This window comes from Typha angustifolia, chromosome 11 (genome assembly GCF_048772165.1).
Source record: "Typha angustifolia cultivar Huaian chromosome 11, ASM4877216v1, whole genome shotgun sequence".
Taxonomy (NCBI): Eukaryota; Viridiplantae; Streptophyta; class Magnoliopsida; order Poales; family Typhaceae; genus Typha; species Typha angustifolia.
In genome coordinates this window covers 1,116,903-1,134,701 of record NC_133249.1, presented here as the reverse complement: position 1 = coordinate 1,134,701, position 17,799 = coordinate 1,116,903, and the positions used below count along the sequence as shown (strand labels likewise).

The 17,799-nt window shown below is 35.4% G+C and overlaps 1 protein-coding gene across 3 annotated transcripts; it reads left to right on the top strand.

Moving 5' to 3' along the window:
- Window positions 1–2,602: 2,602 nt before the first annotated feature.
- On the top strand, window positions 2,603–17,124 carry LOC140769679 (alpha,alpha-trehalose-phosphate synthase [UDP-forming] 1-like). 3 transcript variants are annotated; one of them, XM_073110489.1, is made up of 20 exons: window positions 2,607–2,972; window positions 3,095–3,262; window positions 3,381–3,451; window positions 3,537–4,005; window positions 4,267–4,364; window positions 4,469–4,857; window positions 5,927–6,041; window positions 6,248–6,349; window positions 8,489–8,639; window positions 9,120–9,208; window positions 9,575–9,623; window positions 10,085–10,185; window positions 10,870–11,057; window positions 11,946–12,063; window positions 13,351–13,530; window positions 13,606–13,728; window positions 13,809–13,896; window positions 14,023–14,153; window positions 14,637–14,735; window positions 16,207–17,124. In XM_073110489.1, the coding sequence occupies exons 4-20, from the start codon at window positions 3,570–3,572 to the stop codon at window positions 16,612–16,614; spliced, it is 2,865 nt and encodes a 954-aa protein (XP_072966590.1). In that variant the 5' UTR covers window positions 2,607–2,972; window positions 3,095–3,262; window positions 3,381–3,451; window positions 3,537–3,569; the 3' UTR covers window positions 16,615–17,124. The 3 variants fall into 3 exon arrangements, 2 of the variants coding, with proteins under 2 accessions (XP_072966590.1, XP_072966589.1); XM_073110488.1 differs by having other exon boundaries at window positions 3,095–3,289; XR_012105944.1 differs by lacking the exon at window positions 13,809–13,896 and having other exon boundaries at window positions 2,603–2,972; window positions 3,095–3,451; window positions 16,207–16,345.
- Window positions 17,125–17,799: the final 675 nt, after the last annotated feature.

The window sequence follows — 17,799 nt, the reverse complement described above, 5'->3', positions numbered from 1 at the left end:
TTCTTTAAATCGCATTCGTGTAATTAAAGTGTTGGGGGGCATCGAATCCTTTTGGAAAGGAGACAACAACTATGGCTAGCTTTTGCACCCATTTATTAATTAAGCATGCAATTAGTCTCACTAAACTACTACTATAACTTTTGTCGTCGAAAACGTAACAACTAAGAAAACACTATAAAATTTAAGCTTTTAAATCAACTAGTATAGCTTATTCGATATAATTGTTAAGAGTGGTATTAAACAATCCATCTTCTTTTCCATCAAATATCTTGGCCCGATAAAAAAAATGAATAGGATGTAAAAGTGATGGTTAGACCTACTCCATCTACATAATATTACCCTCAAATCTTTCTATTAGAATCAGTGTCCTCATCAACTAGTCTATTTCTTATGCTCCATCGGATTATATATAGATATATATCTTTATTTCTAAAAGATAGGAGAGAGATAAGAAGCACAACCTATGGCGAATATCCCCTCCTTATCTTTGAAATGCATGGTAAAATGCATGCCAACCTTATCTTTGTTGGGCAGAAAGCTACAATCTGCTAAGTTTATGGACGACATTTGTTTCTTTCTTTTAGTATGCTTCTTATTCCAAGCCAATATGAAATTATCTTGCACCCAAGATTCTAGAATCTTGGCGGCTGGATGTTCCTTTTGTATTTGCAATTTTATTTTTAAAATTTTAAAAAGTCAACTAAATTGGTTGTGCCAACAGCTCAAGATGAAGATATTTGATGCTCAAATTGATTTGCAAAATAGAAGCCTAGACCATCAGTTGTTTCAATTTGATGGTATTAAATCTCTATGGGCCTTTTCTTAAGTGGTTTGAAATTTGTGGGGGAAACTACACTCAAAAACTTTGTGCCATGGAGATTAGATTTTGAGTTCTATATCCTACTTGGGCTCAACACATCATCCTCAAACAAGTATTCTATAATACTCAAATTACAATTATTTCTAGGAGTAGTGGAAGCTAGTAGGTCTTCATTCAATATCTTATTAGATAAAATTAATTCACCACATTACTAATCTACCTTCTTAGAATATAACTTACTTTACCTTTTTCTTCTACTTTTGCCAAACTTTTGGAGGATTAAAAATGGATTAATTAATGAGAATAGCAATTAATAAAACCTACTAGTAGGATGCTAGAGGTGAAAAAAATTAAAAAAAAATTATGAACTAGATTCCTCATATAAATTAAGTCATTTATTGGTAGTGGGCACCATAAAAAGGGAAGGTTGAATAGTTGCCAGATAGGAGGAGCATTTGTTTATTTATTTATATCCCTAGCTAGATGCTAGGAAAATAAAGCTCTACTGTGGTGGTCCTTCCAAAGGATCAAAACTAATTCCAAGCACAAAAAATGCTTATAATGTTTTTTTTAAACACCTAGAATTATATGGTTATAGCTTCAAGTTTGATTTGGTTCTACCTCTGACTAATTAACTCACAGTTACTCATATTTTTTTAATCTTTTTTTTTTCATCTTGGAGCTAATTAAAATTTAAGAAACTAAGAAATTGATATTTATAGAACAAACATAGATAAAATGACTGTTCTAGTATTTTCTATCTCTTCAGACTCTCCGCTAAATTACACTATTATTATTTTAGAAAAAATTAAAAAAAAGAAATTAATAGCATTCACATATTGTTTATTTATTTATATAAAATGACCTTTCTACTCTTTAGTAATTTTTCTATAGTTAAAGTAAGAATAAATAAAAAATAGATATATTTTAAAGATGATCTCAATACTTGAATATATCAGCAAATATCTGCGGAAGGTACACATCACATGAAAGATATATATTGAAAAGCTAATACTCTCTCAATTAGTCTAAAACATCCTCTAGGCTACACTAATATTCTCACAATTAAATTACACGTGCGCATGCATGGACTTTGATACACACAGACACACATTGTGGCTATGGACCTACCAACACGTGTGATTAATCGGACATGCCAAAGCTTGGAGAAGAAGAAAGAAGAGAAAAAGAAAAAGGAAAGAAGAAAATAATAGTTGATAGTCAAATAAAAAGGAGCCAGGGATTGTTAGTTGTTGTTGTTGTTGCTGTACATCTCGCCACCTTTTGAGGAGTGTGAGGTCGAAAGAAAGAATGCGACCCCGTGCCAAGATATTTGGCGCCTAACGCCCTACCCGTTTCTCACAAGGATCTCATATGCCCCCCCCAGTTGCACCACTACCTTCAAATCCCCCCTTTTCTCAGTACTTCTATAGCTTTACAATCTGTGATCTAATCCTATGTGGTTAGGTCTACATATACTGTATCCTATTTAAATTTGATGAACAATAATAATAATTTCTGTTTTAATATAATAATAATAATAATAATAATAATATTAGGGAGTTATAATCAAGTGAATTTAAGTTAGAAGAGTTAAGATGTATCAAATTTTTTTAAATAAAAAAATTCGAATTAGATTTAGGAAGATTCAGTATTTTTTTATAAAATATCTGCACGAGAAAAAGCTCCAACGTCACCACCAGAGCTTCTGGATATTCACGAAGATCCCCTGACACGCCCAGCTCGCCAAACCGAGAGTAGTGGGTCGGTGGGGTCGCCCTTTCACAGTTTCACACTCTCTCCCCTTCTTTTTTAATTTTCTTTTTTTTCTTTTTTCTTTTTTTTTTTTCTCCCCCCTTCTCCTCTTCGGAATTCTATTCGCATCCTTCGTTCATGGGTGCTTTTTTGCTTGGATTCCATTTTTGGTGAGTTTGGAGTACAGCTAATTTTACATTTACCATCGAAATTCCATTTTATTTCTTTATTCCCTTCCCCCACTCGCTGCACTTGCCTTATCCGAGCTCTAGACGGAATAAAGCTGGAGGAGTTATCCCTACTCCCTGCCTCTCTATTTTAAGCCCAGCCAATAGATAATAGAGAGACAAGAGACGAAGAAGAAGAAGAAGAAGAAGAAGAAGAAGAAGAAGAAGAAGTGGGTGGTGAACTTAATCCTCCTTCTATCTCTCTTCTCCACACGTTATCTATCTAACTCTGTTTTCCTTTTATTTATTTTTACTGTTTCATACCTGCGTTATTTTGTATTCTTGTTTTCAGTGCTTGGAAGTAGAACGGATTAAAAAGAAAAGAAAAAAGAATCGGCTGTGGACCACGGTGCCGCCAAGTTGCAACCGACTGCGAGACCCATCGATGTCGGATAAATAGACGGATAAGTAATTTATCCGGGTGGTTTATCTGCTCCCGCTTCCTTCCCTATCCTGTCCAGTAACGTGTTTGCTATTATTCCTCAATGCGAGTATATTTACTGTTCGCTTTGTACCTCTCTTGGTTCGATGATGCTTTGCTTTGACGCGGGGATCACCCTTGGTTTGTGTGATCACAGTGCGTGCATGTTGCTATAAGGAGGGAGGCTCCTCTCTCGTCTCTCCTTCGTTCCTCCTCTTCGCTCGAAGTGTAAGATAAGAACGACGTAGTTTACTAGTAAATGTTTCATTCAACAAGTGGTTTAGATGTTATCTTTACGTTTGATTCTATGCAGAGGGGCAAATCGTTGAATTAATTGGCGGACTGCATGAACTACAACGAGAATATCATGTCTGGAAGCAAGTACAACAGCCGGAATCCGACGAGGGTGGAGAGATTGCTGCGGGATAGGGAGCTCAGGAAGTTTAACCGATCGTTTCATCAAGAAGAGAGTAGTAGCACCGGCGGCAGCGTCAGCACTAGCGGAGATGGTTCCACCAGAGGACCCGACATTTCCGAGCTGGCGCCGAACGGCGGAGGGAAACTCGGGTGGGATGGCGTCGTGGTCGCGGATGAGAACGCGGTGGATTTGTTGTCGAGAACGGCGCGGAGCGCCGTGGAAGGGTTCACGAGGCCCGGAGCGAAGCCCATGAAGCAGAGGTTGCTGGTGGTGGCAAATAGATTGCCGGTGTCGGCGGTGAGGCGGGGGGAGGATGCGTGGTCGCTGGAGATTAGTGCAGGCGGGCTCGTCAGTGCTCTTCTCGGTGTGTATATTTCCTCTGCTGTAGAATAGTCAATTGTTATTATTCATGTATTTGAGAATTGCATTATATAAATAGAATTATGTTTCTGATAGTTTGGAAGCAAAATGTGATACTAAATGATGAACAAAGTAGGTCAACAATTTTCAAATATTAGAGTTGCTAGCTGGGGGAAAGCAGAGCAAAGATAGGTGTCATCTTTAGTTTTATGGCATGCAAAGTAGGAAAGCAAATTTTCACAACTGCCGATTTGTTTTGCCATAGGTGTGAAAGATGTTGATGCTAAATGGATAGGATGGGCTGGTGTCAATGTGCCAGATGAAGTGGGGCAAAGGGCACTGACGAAAGCACTAGCTGAGAAGGTCTGTTGTTGAAAATAAGATACCTGTCTCTGAATAATTTGCATTCTAAGTTTTCATCTTCTCATGCTGTTGTGTTTTTTTTTTTCTTTTGGTTGTGAAAATAGAGATGCATTCCAGTTTTTCTCGATGAAGAGATAGTGCATCAGTACTACAATGGGTACTGCAACAATATCCTGTGGCCACTTTTTCATTACCTTGGACTTCCGCAAGAAGATCGGCTAGCTACTACTCGAAGCTTCCAGTCTCAATTCGATGCATATAAACGAGCAAATCAGATGTTTGCTGATGTCGTGAGCCAGCACTATGAAGAGGGGGATGTTGTTTGGTGCCATGATTATCATCTCATGTTTCTTCCGAAATGCCTCAAAGAGTATGATAGCAAGATGAAAGTTGGTTGGTTTCTTCACACACCATTCCCTTCTTCAGAAATTCACAGAACCCTGCCATCTCGATCAGAGTTACTTAGATCTGTTCTTGCTGCTGATTTAGTCGGGTGAGAAGATCTCTCATTAGATACGTTACATAGCTTTGGGCGGCACATGTCTTTAGACTTTATGCCACTCTGTCCTCCACCATAACCTCCACTTAATCTCTCATGATTCTTCTCTTTCTTCTCTCACCAAAAAAGAAGAAAGAGAAGAAAAAAAGAAAAAAAGATATTAGAGCAGACAAATTAGCTGCACAACTTTTTCTATCTCTACTTGTCCTACTGCGATACCAGAATCTGTTACCGAGTAGCAATTGCAGAAAGGAAGGTTCCTGTACTGGCTTCCTAGTGCTATTGTTCGGTAGCTGAGATATGATGCTTAATGCTGCAATTTGCTGTCAATGTTCTTCTACTTTTATGCCAAATCAACTATTTGTTTACTTGATTTATACCTATATTTTAAAAGCACAACACTTTAGATTAAGATACATTTTCAGATAGCGAGACTGAGATTATGGCTCTCATATTCAATTCTTTGAGATAGTAAGGGAAGATAAAGGAAGACGTGAACCTCACTAGTATCTTTTAGATCGATCAAAGTGGACGCCATCTGAGGACATGCTTGGGGAGAAAAGATAAGTTTGTCACGCTGTGCATAGCTTGAGTGAAATATGTATTACAAGGTAATTTCATTTGATTTGGTACTGTCTAAACTCTAAACAACCTTCTGGATCAGTGGTCTGACGTTATGGGCATATTGCCTTCAAGTTTCACTTATGGACTAGCTACACCATCTCCATGTTGCTAAAGATAATTAAAATCATAATGTTCTTATCTGAAATTGTAATACTACTGAACGTTTCTATATAATGGGTTTGTCGCAAAATCCTGTTCACGATACATGCTTAACTGTATCAATAATTCATCTGGTTCTACCCTAATATTCTTCTAGCGGAGCTTTAAATTCTTTTTGCTGTTGATTTAATTAGAATTGTGTGTTTGTTATTTTCAAGATGTTTCATATCATCACATATATTCAGGCTTAATTATTAATTTTGAGTGCTGTCAGTTTAAATAGCAATTTCATTCTAGATCTTTCTTTACCAATTGTTTACTTACCGAGTTTATGCTTCAGTTTTCATACATATGATTATGCAAGGCATTTCGTCAGTGCTTGCACGAGAATTCTTGGGCTTGAAGGGACACCAGAAGGGGTGGAAGATCAAGGAAGGCTGACTCGGGTAGCAGCGGTATAACTTGTAGTCCAAATAGTTTATTCCATCATTTGCATGATAGTTTTTAATTGTATGTGGATGAATTATATAGTTAAATCAATTTATGGAATCTTTCTTTCCTTTTTACCAGATGGACTTTCTAAAGTTATATCCATTGTGGTCATGATCAGATCATAAAATTTTCTTTTGCTTATATCACTCTTTTTATGTTAAATCTTCAGTTTCCTATTGGGATAGACTCTGAACGGTTTAAACGAGCACTGGAGCTTCCAGCAGTCAAAGAGCACATAAATGAATTAACACAGCGATTTGCTGGTCGAAAGGTAAAAAAAGCATCATATCAGTGAGATTGTTGTTTAACAAAGTTCATAGCAGAGAAAAATTATGAGTTCTTGGTGGATAGACTATTAAACTAAAATAGTTTGTCTATAAAAAGGTGACTTCTTATCTCTAATAAGCATATGTCAAGATTTCTTGGGCTTAATATAGCATTTATAAGTAGAATATTTACATATTTTATACTTACGTTATGCCCTCATGTATTTACTTTGTATATGTAAATGAATGTTTAACTATATATTGTGATGTCTGATGTAATTAGGGTACTCATTCTTATCTGTAATTGCTATTGTTTGGCGCTAGGAAGACCGACGGTGGATTATTTTAGTTATCCAACATGATGTTGGTATTATAAAGACAAACAAACATACAGAATTCTCTTTGTAATTCTATTAATCAGGCATCCTGTTGACAATCCAAGACCGTTGTTGTACTTGTAGGAGGGAGGAAAAGCTAGCCCGGAGAGGCAATTGACATCAGTTTTTGTACAATTGACATAACTGTATGCATCACCGATGTGGCGATGTCAGCTATGGTAATGCTGACATCAATAACCTGATAAGGCAAGGCATACCTCATCTCAAGTACAATGACATATAAGTATCTGAATCCTTACAATTTGTCCCATTTTGGTACATATAATGAAAGATTGGTTTTGGATGAAGGTCATGCTTTATACAGTTTCTCTCACTCAAAGGATTTATTACAACAATTAGATGGGATTTTGTTTTTGAAAGCTTCGCAAATCACAAGGATGGTTGATACATGGGAGAGTACCTTCTCTAGAAATTTAACTCTGATTAAAACCAAGTGGATTCAACTTATCAATTTGTTGTGGTTTGGGATTAGGTTCAATGTTTCTATCGGCTACATCAGTTATTCTATTTATCCCTTCTTTGGCATATTATTGCCATTTTGGAACTGTCTTTAATTTATGTCCTTAAAATTTACTAGATCAGTCAGAACATTGTGTTGGATCAGTCATTTCTGTTCTCTAGATTGCTAAACTCTAAACTCTATTTTTAGTTATTCCATCTTATATGATTTTTCTGATAATATAACTGTAAGATGTCTGCACTTGCTCTTTAAAAGAAAAACATAATAATAATTATTAATACTTGTAGCTCCTCTTAACTGTATTTGTCAAATTCTTAATTTTTGTTTCTTCTCCTAGTTTCTATCGATTATTCTCCACAACTTTCCTCCATCAAGCTGTTATTCATCTAGTCCACAATGCTTTCTAGATTCTTGAAGTAGCTCTAGTATTTAATATTTTTAGGGGTAAATATTTTAGGTCTTTAATAAATGCTTATGCAAAACATGAAGGTCATGTTTTTGGCAGTGTAAGCTGCTGGTTTTTGTGATATTTATCGTGTTTATTTGACAACTGTCATCATCTTCCTGGGTTGGACTTGGTCCAGCGCATTGTACAGCTTACTTCAAGGTTCTTCCTTTTAGAAGTAGATCGCTAGGGAAAATCATAAACTAAGTTGGCTGAGTGCATCACAAGTTCTAACCAAGTATTCCTTGAATCAATTGTGTGTGATTTGCTAACTTGGGAACTAATATAAATCATGAGCATGATGATAGCAAGAAGACAACCAATCGGTTGGTGGGCTGGCAGCAGTTGATCAATTACATCTTTTGATGTAGTAGTCATGTGCATCATGTGTCTGTCCATAATCCTAAACAGGAATGCATGGTTATGGAATATTAATCCCTGAATAGTATCATATACATCACTGAAGCATGCCTTCCTCTCGAATCATGCATTGGATTATAAGATTGCAATTAAATATCTAAATGTTCTACTTGAGTTATCACACATTTTGTCTTGATTAGACTGAAAAATTCAAGCTTACTTATTTCATGTTTGTATCTGTATTTCACTGTACATTCATGCTTATATAATGGTTCAAATTTAAAAACTTATTTATCTTTTTAATAATTTTGTCTTGTACTTTAGAGGATTTCTTCCATTGATACATTTCATATTTGAGAACTATGATTAACTTCTTTTTCCCACTTTATTGGTAGGTCTGGATATTTTCTTGTTTGATTTTCCATTATTCATATTGCTGCTTATTGATTTTTGGCACTATTTTCTTTTTGCAATACAATAGGTAATGCTGGGTGTTGACCGTCTTGATATGATAAAAGGGATTCCTCAAAAGATTTTGGCATTTGAAAAGTTTCTGGAGGAAAATTCATCGTGGCGTGACAAAGTAGTCTTGCTACAAATTGCTGTTCCAACAAGAACTGATGTCCCTGAGTGTATGCGTCTCTTTTGTATTTTCATTTTTTTTTTTGTAGAATTCATTTTATGCAAGATAGCACTTACATAAACAAAATGGTTTTCTTAACTTTTACATTTGATTCTATATATAAGAGAGCATTCATTTATCTTCCTCAGATGAGAGATGAGGAATGAGTCTGCAGTGTTGAACATTCGGAAAGTAAATAATACTGCATGTTCTTAAAAGAAACCCAATAAATTGAAGCCATGAGAATCCCTAAAATATTACGTCATAGTTAGAATGAAAATTTCTTCCTTTTTGAACTATAGGATCTTTGTTTCAAATTATTCTGAAGTTGAGAGAATTATTCTTTTTCCTGTTGAAATAATTACAACAGCAATCTATTACTGGTAACTCTTGTTTTTATTATATCAAAGAGTGGATTGTCAAAGCAATTCATTTTTCTGATACAACAGCTGCAATATGGATCCTCATTTGTCTCTTTTGGGGTACCCAGATCAAAAGCTCACCAGCCAAGTGCATGAAATTGTTGGACGTATAAATGGCCGATTTGGGACACTGACTGCTGTTCCCATACATCATCTGGTATGTCTCTACTCATCTGGTCTGTCTTTACGGCTGAATTCATAATTTGGAGTGGTTCATACTTCATGGTTTCCATCAGTCAATTTGATCACTACACAATTTGCATTCTTTAACATGTCTATCCCACAGGATAAGTGCATGGTGATCCTTGATATATATATCATTGTATTATTTTGTGTGGTTTAAGTGAGAGAGTAATTAGAAATCTTCTATGCTGTGCAAATATCTTGTTAGAGATCCTAATAAATTTTAGATTAGTCTATTGATTTTTCTATTTGTTCAACTTCCATGCATAATCTACTGTTAGTTTTTACTTCTTATAGCAGAAGATACACTCTTTTTCTTAATATATTAACTTTCTTTCAGGATCGATCCTTGGAATTTCATGCATTATGCGCTCTCTATGCTGTAACTGGTAATTTTCTGTATTATATTTAGTTTCTTTGTTGTGTTTTTCTATAAAACGTTTTCTAATTTCTTTTCTTGAAATGTAAGATGAAAAGGAGATACCATGGAAGTAACAAAAAACCCTTGAGATGTGTAATAATTACTTTTGCATAATAAACTTGTGAGCATTTCATTTGTACATTTGTCTGAATTCTGAACAGCCACCAAGTCTTTAATATAAACTATCTGGGGAGATTTTTCTGGACTTTTTCATGCCACTAAGCTCCTTCTATTTATCTGACATTTGATTATACAACCACCAAACATTTAGTTCCTTGCAAGTTACAACTACTTCATATTATTTTTCTTATCCTGCTTCTATGAGTCTTACTTTTACATAATTGGAGCTTCTATTTCATATTAATATTTGGGTAAATATCATTTTAATTGCACTTATTCTCGCATAAAATTTTCCTTTTCCTAATTTAGATGTGGCGCTTGTTACATCACTGAGAGATGGGATGAACCTTGTGAGCTATGAGTTTGTGGCATGCCAAGGATCAAAGAAAGGAGTTCTGATATTAAGTGAAGTAATTACAAACAACATTCCTCATTTACTATTTTTTTTCTTTCCTTGATGGTTTTATTTGATACTATGCACATCATAGTCACATCATCTAGCTGTAATTGTTGACATGGTCCCCATTAATTTAATTTCTCAGTTTTAATGCAACCAACCAAATGCCATTTAAGATAACAATAAACTCACCATTCTTTTGTTGAAAAGCCCTGTGAACTTTTCTTAAATATTAACTGTCCTTACCTCTTGAATGACGATTGAGGAGCAGCTGTTGGTAACTTTATATCATTTTTATAAGGGATTTATGTATTTTAGTTAAGTCTATCAGATGACAAAGTGCCACAATGTAGGCAACCAAAATAGTTTTGCACTACAATGATGTAAAACTCATGGTTTCTTATTTCTCTCATTGTAAGCCTGATTTATTTAGAACAAATAAATCAAGCATGTCAATTAGTTTCTTTAGGTTATTATAACAAAGATAAGCTACAAGTCTGTCAGCGAGATCATGGAGGCTAAGAATAGTTATGGGTCAAATTAGTTTTTGTCATTGTTTTCTTTTGATAGTTTACCATCCATTGGCTTGCAGTTCCCTCTTGCTGTCCTGCTTAGCATATTTGCTTGTTTATATAATAAGGTAATTTGCCTGCAACATAGTATTTATTTCATGCCATATTGTTGCTTTAATTTTTAGTTTGCTGGAGCAGCACAATCCCTTGGAGCTGGTGCCCTCCTAGTAAACCCATGGAATATCACTGAAGTTGCATCCTCAATAGGATATGCTTTGAATATGCCTTCTGATGAGAGAGAAAAAAGGCATAGACATAACTATGCTCATGTGACTACACACACTGCCCAAGATTGGGCTGAAACTTTTGTAAGGTAAGGATTTCAATCCTAATTGCTCAATTAGAACTTGAGTATTCTGGTCTTGTCATGAGTTGCTTGTTGTTAGCATTTTGACTAGAGGATTAGAATTTTCTTATGGTATTATTTGCCCAAAAGTTGAAGATTCCCTTACTTTTATTATTTGCCCAAAAGTTGAAGATTCCCTTACTTTTCAACTGCTTTTCATCTGAATCATGGAGACAACATGAGTAGGTCTTTTGTAACTGCACACTCAAGAAGGTTGTAACTGACATGTGGTCTGGGTACTAAGTTGAGGTGGATTATGTCGTCTGGTCTTACTAATGATACAAATCCATACATAAGAGGAAGCTATCCTGTTAAAATCTGTCATAGGAAACCTTTGTATTCTCATCTGACATACTTGCTACTTGATAGGGAGGACAATCCATCTACTAGAAGGAATAAATCGTCAAGTCATAGAACAAGAAATAGTGCATTTCAATCATAGTAACATTACATATTATGCAAAAATTCTGAAGTATAACAAACCATATAGCATATGAATATATCTTAAGCAGCCTCAAAGGTTTCGTCACATTTACTTGCTTGTACTGTTGGCTTGCTTTATTCTTTCCTTTTGATGATTTTAACTTCCATTATGCAACTTATTACAGCGAGTATTCCATGTATTTTTTAGATTTTACTTGCTTGTGTAGCTTGACTATAATTATGAATACTTAATCTGATGAGTTCTCGTGCAGTACTTGCATATATATTTGCTTTTCTGATTGATCTGGTTGGGGTTGGTTTGTTTGGCAACGCTTTCTGACTTTTATAAAATAGTAAATGGTCTGTCATGTTTGAAAATAGTTTTTCTAAATTAATCTTACAATTTCTCTTACCATATTCTGTTGGCTGTAGTGAATTAAATGATACTGTTGTGGAAGCCCAACTTAGAACAAGGCAAGTTCCGCCTATACTTCCTTCACAAACAGCAATAGAACGATATTTGCAGTCGAAGAATCGATTGCTCATATTGGTATCCTCCTTTCCATGAACTATTGCTCTTATTTCAGATAGATTATAGCTGCAACTTGTATTTCTTTTCTCTTCCTTTTATGTTGAAGGGTTAATTTTACTTAGAATTCTTGAACTATAACTGTTTTTCACATACCTTTTTTAATTTTTTTTATCCACATAAATTAGAATTCTTAGTTCAAGGAATCCATATAGTTACTTTTTTTTATTAGTTCAGAAGGTCTATGTTGATAAAAAAAGTTCATAGGGATATATAAAAACTAGTGACAATTTAGGGGGGGCTAACTAGAATCATTCCTACGTTGAATCATAAATGAGAAATCATAATGCAATTTTAAGTTATCAACAATGTCTCATATTATTTTTATTCCACAATCAATTATGTAGAAATAACATGGCCTTCCTGACACTTCTAATATCGGCATGCACTTCAAGCTCATTGAAACTGATTGTTTTTAATTCAAGGAATAATTTTGAAGCTTAGCTATGACATTGACTAAAGCTTAAGTGGCATCATGCAATGCTTGTTTCTCTCTATTAAAACTGCACATAAAGCAGTTACGGTGTATAAAGGAATCATCTTCAAGTTTGTAATATGACCTTTTGAATTCGAAATGGTAACCCAGGTTTTCCATGAGATTTGCAGAGGATAGTTAGGGCTATTCTTTTCTTTAGTTGATAATGGGAAGTAAATTTTTCAGATGTTTCGAATCTAGTTTAGAAACAATACTACCTGTTCTCCTTTCGAAGAATGTTTAGAAGGCCAACAATTTAAGTAAGCTTTATCTTAGATACTGTGGCCATCAAAAGCATCTAACATGTATTTGCAGAATGTACATGCTTTCCTAGTTACTGCTTATGGCAGTCTTTGTATATATAGAACTATATGCATACTGATTGACAACCATGCACATTTAGTATGCTCTAATAATCATGAAGAAATCCATTAAATTTTATCCTTCCCAATTGATTCATAGCTCCATCTGAAACTCCATAGAGCACTGTTGGTTTCTTTCATCTTTTTAGTTTTAATTTAATGCTGAAATTGATAAGTTGGAATCAATCCTCTTGATATCCTGATGCCAAAATATTAACGGAATTGGAATTTCTCATAACTAGAACTCTCTGCTTGTAAAGATAATAGAAGTCGCAGAATGTAACTTGACTCTTTTGTACCTATAGCAGTTTCTATTTTGTTGTTCATACATGACTATATATAGAATACCATAGCAGTCTCTTCAGACTATTGTTACTGCTTTTCTTTAATTTTCTTACTGCAAAATGTTAGGGTTTCAATGCGACATTGACAGAGCCAGTTGAATCCTCTGGAAGAAGAGGTGGAGATCAGATTAAGGAGATGGAGCTCAAATTACACCCAGATTTGAAAGCATCTTTGACAACTCTTTGCGATGATAAACAAACAACTGTTGTAGTACTTAGTGGAAGTGACAGAAGTGTCCTAGATGATGTACTATTATTAAATTAAAATCTTGCTTCTTCCTTTACATGAATTTATTAACTAATTTGTTTTATTTTCCTACAGAATTTTGGAGAATTCAACATGTGGTTGGCAGCTGAAAATGGGATGTTTTTGCGTCTTACAGGTGGAGAATGGATGACAACAATGCCAGAACACCTTAATATGGATTGGGTTGACAGTGTGAAGGTGCTTTTCACTTTTCAATCTTTCATTCTATTGCAATATTTTAATGTTCTAGGCATGTGACATTAACTGAACTTTTCCAGCATGTGTTTGAATATTTCACTGAGAGAACGCCTAGGTCTCACTTTGAACATCGTGAGACCTCACTTGTATGGAATTACAAGTATGCAGGTAGGACATGAGATTCTCACTGACAGAGAATTCTTACATTATGTTTTATGCAAAGTTTTGTGATCAAGAACACCCTCACTCTTGCCATCACTTTTTAGAACACAATCTTTTTTTGTTGTTGTTCAGATGTTGAATTTGGAAGACTTCAAGCAAGAGATATGCTGCAGCATTTGTGGACAGGCCCAATCTCCAATGCAGCAGTTGATGTTGTCCAAGGTAGCCGGTCAGTTGAAGTTCGATCTGTCGGGGTTACCAAGGTCTGTTACATGCTTTCCTTTTAGAAAAGGATAACTCAGGATATTAGTAGTTCATCTCTTGAGCTTTTACAATTCTTAATAACTTTGTAGGATATCTATTGCATTCTAAGTAGGATTTGGAACATTTTATTATTTCTTGAAAAGGATATCTCTGGCTTTTGAGTCTGGCTTCACCACTCGTCTGTCTGTCCTTTTTTTGGCTAACGAAGATATCAAGGATCAAATTGTGAATTAAGTTTCGTCAATCTGAAATCCTTCCTTTGTTCTTTATTTTACTATTAAAAGTACGAGTTTATCTTTTATCTTGGCAATCATATAAAATAATAATTGAACATAGAACCTTCAACTTTAGTGACACATAAAGCACTGACAATATTTTGCTTCTAGATGTAGGTGACAGCATATCAGCAAGTTTTTAACTCATTATTGGTCAAGGTGTCATGATAAATTCTATCATGAAGGACCTTTTTTTTTTCTCTGCAGGGTGCTGCAATTGATCGCATTTTGGGAGAAATAGTTCATAGTAAAAGCATGGTTACTCCAATTGATTATGTTCTCTGTGTCGGCCACTTTCTTGGAAAGGTAATTTTAGATAATGATGTGTCTAATGAGCTTAGTTCATGGTGCAACTTCTTGCTTTCTAGCTTCTGATTAATATCATAGCAACACAATGAATATTAATAAAGGAAAGGATATAAGAAAAGTAACGAGCACAGAAATAGTTGAAATCATCTTGTTTATTCATTGAGCCAAAATATCTAATGATACAAAACATGTTGATGGTGCTACTGATAAAGTTTTATCCATAGTATATTTTCAAGTGATTGATGAAAGAGAAACAAGGAGTGACAGTAGGGCTGTCAAATAAATCAAGCCGTCTGACAAGTATTTTGAGCTTGGTCCTATATTAGACTCAATTATGATTCGCTTGAAACTGAATGAGATAAATTGATCTTCAAATTTAATCTTAAAAAATAATTTTGAGCTTGGGCAGGCCCTAAAATGATAAGTCTCAGTTTAATAGGGAGACTAGAAATATAAACCTATATATTTATGTGTAAGAAATATAAGATAATTCCTCACAAGTTACAGTAACTATTAGCTCTCGTAGAGGTTACACAAATTAACACTTAACGGCCCTGGACCAGTGATTTTGGGTGACTTGATTGGGACTATTAGACTATTAGGTATCTTGAATTATCCTTTTCCTTGCCTTTACTTAAATAGGCTCTCAGGCTCAATTTGAAAGTAGATTACCTGAGGTTGATTCCAAATTCTGTCCTCGGGAAAAAGAAAGACCAAGCCAAGCTTGATCAAATAATATTTTCTACAAATTCCAGATTCAAGTCTCCCTTTCTTTTGCCTGATTGACATACATGAGAGTTGTCAAAGTACAGAGCCTTGTTCAGCCAGGAACTTCTATCAGCATTGGGCTGTACAATTTTATGGTAGTAACCATAGCTCCAGTCCTACATTCATGATTGAGATGATGTAGTTAGTATCATTCTTCTGCTGCACTGCTAAAAACAATCTTGTGATTTTTCTAAGACTTGTAAAATGTCATTTGTGCCTACCCACTGGTAGAAAAATCAGTGTCACATATAGATAGATTTTGTTTCTTATAGTCTGTACTGATTTTGCCATCGGTTTTTGAGGCTTTATTGGAATGCCATGCAAATAGTAAAGATCCATGATATTAGAACTTTGTTGAGATTTGAGAAAGTCCTTTTAAGATCCATGATATTAGAACTTTGTTGAGATTTGAGAAAACTCATAGCTTCTACTACAAAGAGATCACATATTTCCGAAGTTCTTGATTTCTTCTAATCTTCCATCTTAAAATTATATTATCTTGCCAGGCTTCTCGAAATTCTCTCTAGAAAACTCCTTTTTTTTTGTATCAGATAGAAAATAAAGTGATTAGAGATGCTTCCAGGTTAAACAAAGGACCAATAGGAGATATTTCTCTTTGCTCTGTGATGAGCATGTAATTTCTGTTTGACAACATCATTGGTTTCTGGATGTGCTTCATCTGTGTGGGTATATTATTCAGGATGAGGACATCTATACATTTTTTGAGCCAGAGCTGCCATCAGAAACTGCAAATTCTTCGAAAGGAAAAGCAGCTGAGGGGGGAAGGCCCTCTCCTGATAGGAGGTCCACAGGTAGGTCATCAAATAGCAGGAACAACTCAAAAACACCCCAATCAAGGACGCCAAGGGCATCTTATGGATCTGATAGGAGAATACCTACAAATCATAACAACTCAACTGGATGGCGATCTCCTCAGGAGACCATGTCATGGCGTGAGGGATCTTCTGTTCTTGATCTCAAGGGTGATAACTATTTCTCTTGTGCTGTCGGGAGGAAGCGTTCTAACGCGAGGTATCTGCTCAACTCATCTGATGATGTAGTTAATTTCCTCAAGGAGCTGGCGGAGGCAGCAAACATCGGTGCCTGAGCTGCATCTTACCTAAATGATGCCAATCAGAGGGTTTTCAAGTAGGAAATAGATACCGGTCGACAAGTTCATCGAAAGAGCAGTAATCCTTTATGGTTTTATGAGAGGCAGTAGTACATCATTCACGTCATGGAGTTACAAAATAGTATAGATGGCTTCAAATTGCTGATTTACATTGTAAAGAAAATGTGTAAATTCTACATTTTACATCTAGAGGTGCTTGAGGAAAGATCATATTGCACATGAGCCGACATAACTACTCCGAGTGTAGCAGGCTGATGGTTCTGAGAAGAGAAGGCTGCGTCCTTATAGGATTTTCTTGTGTTGACAATAGTCCCAACTTACATGTATTGTTCCTGCCAGGAAGGTTCACATTTGTAGTATCTCTACATCTGTTTGCTTTCTAGCCAAACTAATCCATTTTGTTTGGTTCATTTGAATTTGGTGTATTGCTAGTAATATCCTTCTTCTAGTGTTGTAGCATTAATATCCTTGATAATTGTATTTGCATCTCATTCTTAGTTTATCATTTTGAGCTTTCATGAGCATTTCTGAGGAAATGAAGCACATGTTGGTTTCTTTCTCCCTTATGGGACTACATGGAGAAACTTCTGTAGGAAGCCATCGTTCACTGAATTGTTGTAATTATTTTCTCTTTCACGATGAAACGATGAAAGATAGATACGTGTATGATACCTCCCAAGAACTTCAAAGATCCAAAGTAAGTTTCTTAGTGGTAAATCATACTTTTAATTTAGTACTTAGTTAGTCTACATATTTCTTAACTTAGATTACAGTCTTAGTCTATAAAAGTTTTTAACGTGCATCATCTTTATACGCATGGAGGCCTTTCCTCTGAACCAGGGCAATTCACGTTGCGATACAAACAAAAGTGTTACAGAGCTTTCTCTAATACAAGGGATTTGGGTCAGAGCTTTTAAGAGCGTGCGCCATTCAAGACAACCAAAGATAGCTACAGAAGTTGAATTCTCCGACTAGTATGAACTCAATCATTCATGTATCATTTCTTCTTTTTCCCTGCTCTGAAAGGGACGACGGTCCATCACTCCATCCACATATAAGCACACGAAGAAACGTACAGATTCGGATCGGATGTATCCAGAATCCGAACCCGAACGTGTAACGACCGAAGGGTGGACTCAGCTTTTGTAATCCTTCTATGTC